The sequence below is a fragment of the Sinocyclocheilus anshuiensis genome, unplaced genomic scaffold (genome assembly GCF_001515605.1).
Source record: "Sinocyclocheilus anshuiensis isolate Anshui unplaced genomic scaffold, SAMN03320099.WGS_v1.1 scaffold724, whole genome shotgun sequence".
Lineage (NCBI taxonomy): Eukaryota > Metazoa > Chordata > Actinopteri > Cypriniformes > Cyprinidae > Sinocyclocheilus > Sinocyclocheilus anshuiensis.
Window position 1 is genome coordinate 20,551 of NW_015555740.1, and position 9,276 is coordinate 29,826.

The window sequence follows — 9,276 nt, forward strand, 5'->3', positions numbered from 1 at the left end:
AGGCCTTTCCTTATTTTTATATTTTAGACATCCCGCATCTCACCAGAAGATGGTGACTGCAGCCTGAATCACCCATCCATCCATTTTCCAAATCGCTTGTACAATTGTGGGTACAACATGATATAATTCAGGTAGGCTATAATTATCTTTTTAATTGATTTTTAAATGGTTTAATTAAGGTTTATACATGCTACTTGCCATGACAGAGTTCAAGATAAACATTTTAATTACTACTGGAGCTGCTAGTTTGCTAAGTTTCAAATGATTGTTAAATGGAAAGCACAAATTATGCAAAAGCGAAATTTATCTCATTGTTGATTATGTTTGTGATTTCACTGAATCCGGCTGAGTTTCTGTCACATCACACCTGCCAGCCAGGAGAATTTCTAGTTCATGTGATTCAGCCGTCCTCTGGTTCTGATTTGATTCATTGGCTGGAGTCTCATCACATGCTGCTGCATTCTAGGTTTAGGATAAAATGTGTTTTAATCTACTTCTGTATTCTCTGGTTGTTTAATACGAAGCAAAGGGCCTTTATTGTAGGTCACTTAGGCCTATAACAATTTAAATTAAAGAAACTATCTAAAAAGATATTCACCTGAGGCTACATAAGGGCCAGGGTGGCACTGGCACACTCAGATTGACGGCTGGCCAGCCCAATCAAATAAGAAAAGAAAAATCCTGCATACATTAATAATTGCTCAAATACATGAACATACAAACAACTTGTATGTGTGAAGTAAAAGAAAAGAAAAAAAAGTAAGTAGTAATAAGATCCTGGTGGATGAGGGCTGATTTTTCAGTTTTGCGCCTCTATTCTGTTGCGAACTTAAGAGCTGATGTCAATATAAGCGATTCAATCCAAGCGTGCTACCACTGTAAAACAGTCCCCGATTGGTCTTTAGTCATCGTCCCATCCATCATACCTGAGATCCAGTTTCTATTGGTTGAACTTCCCAACAATTACAAATGAAGTTGGAAAACACCGCATCATCATCATCATGAAACATTTTCATCATCATCGGATCTTATATGTTCAAAGCAACATGTAATGTCACTCTAGAGGTTGGAATACACTACACAACTTTTACCCCGATTTACAGTCTGGAGAAGTTCATGCAATAGTTGCCGAAAGTCAGAGCCAGTCCGACAGATTTCATAGAAAATCGCATAGTGTATGATGGTTATGATTTTTTAGCTTCAGACTTTGATTCCATTCAGTCAGAGGAGATCAGATTTTAAAACACTAGGCATCAATACACTCACCGACTTTGTAAATAATCACAGAGGAAAAACTGGCTATCATACATACAGTCTTTCCGATCACAAAAATCACACAAAATTTGCATCCTTATTTTTATCTCATGTATATTGTAAAATTATCTTTTAAATAGACACTGAGGTCCACCCTATGTTACCCCACTCAATTAAAAATTTCTGGCCTCACCACTGCCTGAAAATCTTGGTTCTGCTCACCAGACCTCACTGCTTTCTACACAAGACAAATGCAAATGCATTTATACATCAAGTAAACTTAAGGTTGATTGCAAATCTCAGTTAGTTCACTAACCTGACAATATTGCAGACAGAAATCCCTGAGATAAGAAAAGTGAGCTCTATTAAAGCACAGATATGATAAAACATCAGCTGATATAATGGCTGAATGGAAGCTTATTTCTGCCATGAAATAAAAATATAAAAAATGTAACTGCGACTTTTTATCTTACAATTTTAACTTTATACATTTATAAATTTATATCTCACATTTCAGACTGTATTTCTCAGAATTGGGAGTTTATATCTAACAATTAATATCTTTTGCAAGAAAAAGTCAGAACTGTGTGATAAAAGGTTGCAATTACTTACATTTTTGTTTTTACAACTATATTTTTATTCCATGGCAGAAATAAGCTTCTATAGTTTCCTTTATTTAACAAACATGCAATTCTACAACAAATTGCTCTGTTTTATAGGAACTAGCCTAGATTTTATAGTGGAAGAATGCAAATTTGCATAATTAAATAACATCAATGAAACATTTTGACCAGCCGCATTGAATGTAAGGGGCATTAAACAGATTTCAGTTATTTGTAAGGATAACAAGGATACAATTCCAGTTACTTACAGGGTCCAAACATGAGAAAAATCATCAGAGAAAAGACAGAGACTTTCAGAGGTAAAGACGACGACTCTCAGATCCCACACTGCATGCTTAGGGTTTACTGAAGAAGACAAATATAAGACAGTAAAAATTAAAGCTTTGTTTGGGAAAAGAATGTCAGATGCTATTAGTGTTTGTTCACTCACCTGTTTTTAGTATCACTTTTGTCATAAATATGCTGCAAAAAGGAAAATAAGTGAATGACAACTATTCACAACAACATTAATGCCAACAAATGTTTAATACAAGGATTACAGTAAAATTAACAGCCAGCCTCTTTAGCAGATCTCTGTCCATCAAAAGATATGTCTAAATATCAGTTTTGTTTGAAATCCAAAACCAGTCAACTTTGTCATGTCAACTCAGCTGACGGAGGAATCAGGAGAACATAAGTGATTGTAAAAATAAGTTTATTCAATAATGTCAGTTGTGTCTATCTTAATGCTCAGTCTGTCTTCATTTGAGCAGCACAAATTCAGCACAAAGTGTTGTTATATCATACAAAGACCACAGAGAATTACTGCTTCACAACATCATCCGGTGACGCTGAAAACCTTTAGGTGGAGACATTCACTTATTCCTCTAACTTGACATTAACATTCAACAACAGAATGTAAAGAGCAAAGAACAATCAGAAATGGTAAGTATACGTAATACACAGAATAGAGTAAATATTCCTGTATACACATGAGAAAAACTATGAAATAAACATGGAAATAACAAATCAAGAATAACAGATGTATGTTCATGCTCATGAAGCTGCACATACTGACTGCTATTATAAACTCCAATGAGATCCCTCAGTCCTTCTACATTCTGGGTGACACACGACTGATCTGGTCCAAAAATAACTTGTTGGCCGATGGCTTGTTCAGGTCCTGTAGCTTTGGACTGATGAAATCAGACTGTTAAGGATCCTGAGTGTTTGTGAGTGGCTTTGACAGTTTGGACTTTCTCATCTCTTCTAGTTCCTTTTGGATCTTATAGACCTTCTCGGCCAGTAAATGGTAATATTCATCCTGAACACAAGACATTTAGACATAAAAACAGGACAAAATCACCAAATAAAAATACGGTTGAGGCATCATGAAATCATGGTTCAAATTCAGGCTTTTCTAGTGTAAATAAAGGCAAAAATAATAATAAATCAGGCTGAAATGTGGCATGAAAGCTTATGTGGTTTACCCTACTGTTGGCAGACTCATATAAATCCCCTTCAACTCTACGTGCGTAAGCAACCAAGTTCCCCAAGCGTCTGTCCTGCAGTGCTGCAGGGTCTGGGATGGGGAATATGGCTTGAACCCTACAAGAGCATTTAAGAAATTGAAAAATGCTCAAAAACAACCAAAGACACCCATTATGATGAGAGACAGCTCTTCTTGAACTCACAGCTTGTGCACTAGGTGATTCCTCAGGTCCTGAGTGATGTTCTCATGCCAGGACTTCTTCATGCCAGGTAGTGACAAACATTATTATTTGTAAAAGTAATAAAAAACAAATTTTTGTTACATTGAATTATTTAAAAGTTACAGATTTTTGAAAAATTACATTTGATGTATTTTCTAAATAACTAGTAACACTACACATTATTAACAATTACAGTTTTAAGCAGTGTATTGGTAGTAAGTTAAATGCTACACTCTTAAGGAAAGTCCATAAAAATAGGGCACAGTGTATGTGTTAACATATGAAGGAATTTTCTGTATTAATTTTTCACTAGCATTTTACCTGTATTTTAAATTACACATTCCATTTAGATGAGATAGATTGATTTTTGAGATAAGATCAACAGTGTACCTAACTGATTAACCATTATAGGCACAAAATAACAACTACGGTGTATCATAAATGAGCAATTATTATTGAACAAGTGCAACTAGCAACTTGATTCACATGATGTGATGTGTGTACTGCTGGGCAGCTCTCTCCACAGCTGATGTGCTGCTTGGCTGGCTAGGCTAGCTGTTTAATAATTTCTTTTTGTGTGTGTGGTTAAGAGGAAAAATGCATGCCTTTTTAATCATTTGAGTCACTTTTCTAAAGTTGCTAAAATTTGCCAGATACATTTTAAAAATAGCAAAATTTGGTGCTAGGTGCAAGTTGGTGCAAGTTGCTAGGGTAGTCTGAAAAGTTGCTAAATCTAGCAACAAAATTGCTAAATTGGCAACACTGCGCACAATCGCATGTATAGCACACCGGACGCGTCGCCACCAGATGGCGCTGTTTTCGACACTCTCGACGCTTTGAATCTTTTCCCGGAACAGTCAGGGAACAACATTTATTTCCCTATTCGTGGCATAAAGCTTTTCAGTTAATAAGAACGAACGCCAATACAATTCTTCTTTGGATTCGAATTCCAAGATGATCCCGGAAGTGTCGTCGTCGAGTGTTTGTTTGTAAACAGTTAACGTCATCGCTATGTTCTGCTTGAAACGTTTTACAAAATTATACTAATGTGTATTCTTTTCAGTCATTGTCACGAATTCTTTTACGTCGTTCTGATCTGTAACTTTTCAGAAATATTTGATGGGCCTGCTCAGTCGTTCTACTTCACACAACGAAGTAAAATAAGTTCGAAGGCGTTTCATCTTCCCTTAACCTGGGTAAAATAACGACATAAACTCTTTCAAATCCTTTTCTATTTAACCAGCGTGTACTTACAGTTTTGCAATAATTCCTCTTCAAATGGAAAATCCATTTTTCTGCCAGAGAGCGTCCTGAGCAGAGGAAGAAACAGTCAGTGGGAACAAGAACCGATAGCACTTTTTGCTCTTGTTGAGACCCCAGGTGACCCGTGACAAATGTGGGGGGAGCCAACCATCTCTGGTGAAGCCCTCATGCTTCAAAGCAGCTGCACGAGTAATGTTCACACAGAACCTACAGGTGGCAGCGCTCATCTGAAAAAATACCCCGTATCTCATAGCAAAGACTAGATATTGCTCATAGCATGAACTTGCTGAAGCTTTAGCAATTAAAAGACCCTTACAGCAATCTTTGCGCATGTTGTATATATACATATTTAGGCTGTAAATCCAATTTACATTTAACTGATCTTCTTATGCCCTATAATCCATCACGCTCTTTAAGGTCACAAAACTCTGGACTTTTAGTAGTACCTAGGATACATTACCGTGGGAAGTAGGGGTGCTGAGGGTGCTGCAGCACCCCCTGGCGTGTAGCCCAAGAAAAAATGGGGGGGCTAGGGGTGCGGTGTTAAAAATAAATAAATGGAAATTCTGTAGCAAAAAATAAATAAAACAAATTTTATTCATTTGTATATTCCTTAAAATTCATAGAAAAAAAGTAGCCTAAGCCTACAATGACAGTAAGCAACAGTAAAACATGAATTAAGTTGAATCAAATTGATTGTGAAAGTCGTTTCAACTTAAACTGATTTAGGAAGTCGTGTGTTGTGTTGCCATGACTTTTTGATAATATTATTACCCGTAACATGTCTGTGCCGGACCCAAATCAAGAATTAACGACCATTTCTACAGCCATTGCGAAGATACAACCAAAAAAGACCGAGAGCATCTATTAGCCTACCTCAGCAGCAACCAATTGTAATGTGGGGTTTGGTGTTTGGGTTTTGTTTCATGTTCATGTTTTCTATAAGAAAACACAACGACAAATCAGACAAACCGGAAGAGGTAGGTATAGTTTGAGACAGCGCCATTGGTTTGGGATTACTCACCGCTGACTGGACGAGACATCTGTCAATCAACGTGTACAGGAAGAACCAGCCGAAGAACAGCAGAGTCATGGTAGATAGTTCGGAGATGGTATTAAAGTAGCTCAGTTTAAATGTATTGTATGAATTGCCCTTATTATGGAATAAAAAATACGGGGTGTCTATTTACACTTAGTGCAAATAGCCCGCCTTGTTGGCAGAGGCTATGTACAGTAATTCCGCCATGCAACCCCTAATCATTATGATCACACTTGTATTAATCGCATTAATGAGCTTCTGCCTGAAATTAAATCATGTTAGCAAGCTGTATGATTCTATTATCTTGAACTGTTCATTTGTGAAATGAACATTACTTGGGACACATTCACTTTTGCTTTGTGATGTAGACACATGCCTTTTCTGTAAAGCTGCTTTGAAACAATGTGTATTGTGAAAAGCGCTATACAAATAAATTTGAATTGAATTGAATTCAGCTTGCATCTGAGAGTCTACAGAGCAGTTTGTCTACAGAGTGACATCCTCACCCACAGACCTAGACAATCAGATCCTGATACTATCAAATGCTCTGAAAGAGTAAAAAAAAAAAAGTGAAATACCAGAGGAAAAAACCGTCAAAGAATTATCCAGAACTGTTTAATGGTTCAGAATTACATCCAAACTTACCAGCAACCTTTTTTTTTTTAAAGCAGTATCACCACGGAGGATCGGGTCGGACAGCAGGAGTGACTGAAGTGTTTTTGCACGGGGGCTCAAAGCTAAGACTAGATTATGATTGAGGGTAATAAATCTGAATTGTATATCACCATGGTATTTCATTCTACAGACATTTACAAAAATAGAAACAGTTGTAGCCTAGTAAGAAACTGGATTGTGGTCTCACTGAGATTGACCAGTAAAACTACTGAAACCTGGGCACATCTCAAGCAGAAAGATTTCTTTTTCAGAAATGACGAACTTGAAGACTTCAATAGAAAGCACTCTCAGCATTTATTGTTATTACAGTTCAGAGGCGGACTTACCCGTTAGGCAAAGGTAGGCAACCGCCTTGGGCCCCCAAAAGCCAAGGGCCCCCTAAAATGCTTTTCATCTACAAGATACGCATTAAGCGCGGACATGCGAACAGTTGCTTTTTACGGTGTTTTATCACCACGACAACCGTCTGCTTGTCCGAGTTGAACACATTTCTCATGCTTGTCCTGCTTGTAGCAATTGAAAATATCATGCATCTGAAGCTGCTAAATATTGAGCAACAGTGCATATTATATGTTTATTGTTTTAAATGCTGCTTACTTATGCATAAGAACCCAAGTAGTGGACGCATACGCAGTTTGTTTGGTTGATATAATCCTTAGGTGTGTAAATGTATAATTTCCTTTTCATTATTTTTTTTCATTTTCATTTAAATTTGTAGTTAAAATAACTAAAATAAGCATATTTTAACATTTAGAATTAGAGGTTTAGATTAGGCTGGTAACTCATCACGGTCATCAGACTTTCCTCCTAAATATAGGCTATATTTTTTCACACTTTTCTCATTCTCACTAATTCAATGAATGAATGAAGGGAACCGACTGTCTTCAGAAAAGTTTCAATTGCATTTTCATTCTATCTGACAAAGTAGCGTTTATGAGCAGCGCTGCTTTGTTTACAGTCGTTACCGGGGAAACCGCTATATTTCTGACGTCCCAAAAGTGCCTCCTGCTGGCAGATAATGAATGTTCATTTTCAATAATCCAGTCTGTAGTTTTTGTTCAGACCAATGCGAAAATCCACCCACATAACCCCGTTTTAAATTAATATCATAATTTATACTTCAGACACATCTCTTTTCTTACAAAAAAATGTTTAAAGGCCCAATTGTGAGGTTTATCATTTTATAATTTATTTTGTTTTTGTGAAAACTGTAAATCAATTGCTATTTTGTGGTCTACAACATGAAAGAAAGCCATTGTAACATGTACACGAAAAATGTATAAACATTGGACACAATTGTGGGGCACCATTATGCAGCAGCAAGCATCACAACAAAGAAGGAACCTCAAGGCTAAATTTGTAAACGTGTGCAAATACATAGGGCCCCATTCATCTATTTTGCCTGGGGCCCCCAAATCACTAAATCCGCCCGTTACAGTTACACAAACTTAAACTAGCAATTCAGACACATAACTGACAGAACACTTAATTTCCAGTTCATTTTAAACATTGCATAAATATGTTTTCATATATTTAAATTTGGTTCAATCAATTGTGTTACTTTACCACTATTAGTTGAAATAGTAAATAATGTCTGCTACACCGTATGCCTGATCACTGCCAACATTATATATGTTCAGGTCCTTCATGCTGACTTAAAAAATATTGAATTTAATAAAGACAAACAGACTGACATTTTCACACACCTTGGTACTTAAAACCCCAAAGTATTGCAACTGGTGAAAGACAACCAAACAAATGCTTAGCTCTCAGCTTGTTGATCTTTACTGCTGAGGTTCTCATGGTTTTGCAGAGTGAACAAAGTGTGGAAGAGTCTGTTTCTCATTTCTCATGTCTCTGTGAAACATCAGAATCAGGTGCAGACAGATTCTCCATGTACTGTATAAATCTCTGGTGTGTTCTGTGTTTTTGAAAGAAAGAAGAAGAAACTGGCATCTATACAACTGAACACATCTTTCAAAACCTTATACTGCAGATCAGCCTAAACATTGTAACATGATAATAATTACATTAACCTGAGATGAAATCTGCATCATTGAAGTGAGTTCCCTTGTTTACATATAAATCTGTGACAGGAAACATAATTAAAAACTAACTATAGGCTTCATATATACAGCTGCATTGCAAGAAAGAAAGAAAGAAACCTGCACTTACCCAGGCTTAATCTTCATTATATGACAGGAGGCATTAAAGAAAAGAAAATTATTTACATGACATGTTACATTTACAATCATGTAAATATTTAATATTATCAACATTTAGGATGTTGACTAGCTTTAGGAGAATTAAAACCACAGTGAGTAAATCAGGTTGTGTTTACACTGTATGCACAATTTAGATATTTTGGCTAAAATGGCCCACTTGTTTTCATAAAGTATCCTACTAATAATAAAAATTTTTGTGACTAATGAAATATTTTTTTAGTTAACATAATGCATTTAATATATCAATTTTAAAGACAGAGAAATGTGGTGCTAACCCTGCTTAAAGTTAGTGTGAAACACCTTTGCCGAGGGTTAAAAGCATGAGCGTAAAGTGATATCTGTAGCACACTGTATACACTAATTTACACTTTAAACTTGGCATTGTGTACTATAAATATTGTTGGTTCGTCTTTAGCTCTTTAAGTACCTGTTTGGATGGATTTTTTGGCTGTTTTTTTACTGAGCCATATAACTTTTTAATAAACCGAACACAGATTTCACCAAAA

The 9,276-nt window shown here is 36.2% G+C and overlaps 1 protein-coding gene across 1 annotated transcript; it reads right to left on the reverse strand.

Moving 5' to 3' along the window:
• Window positions 1-2,383: 2,383 nt before the first annotated feature.
• On the reverse strand, window positions 2,384-3,619 carry LOC107673208 (CREB-binding protein-like). The gene is made up of 3 exons (XM_016466704.1): window positions 3,551-3,619; window positions 3,347-3,464; window positions 2,384-3,180 (listed from the first exon to the last, which is right to left on the reverse strand). Exons 1-3 carry the CDS (start codon window positions 3,610-3,612, stop codon window positions 3,070-3,072), a joined length of 291 nt encoding a protein of 96 aa, XP_016322190.1. The 5' UTR covers window positions 3,613-3,619; the 3' UTR covers window positions 2,384-3,069.
• Between the last annotated feature and the right edge of the window lie 5,657 nt (window positions 3,620-9,276).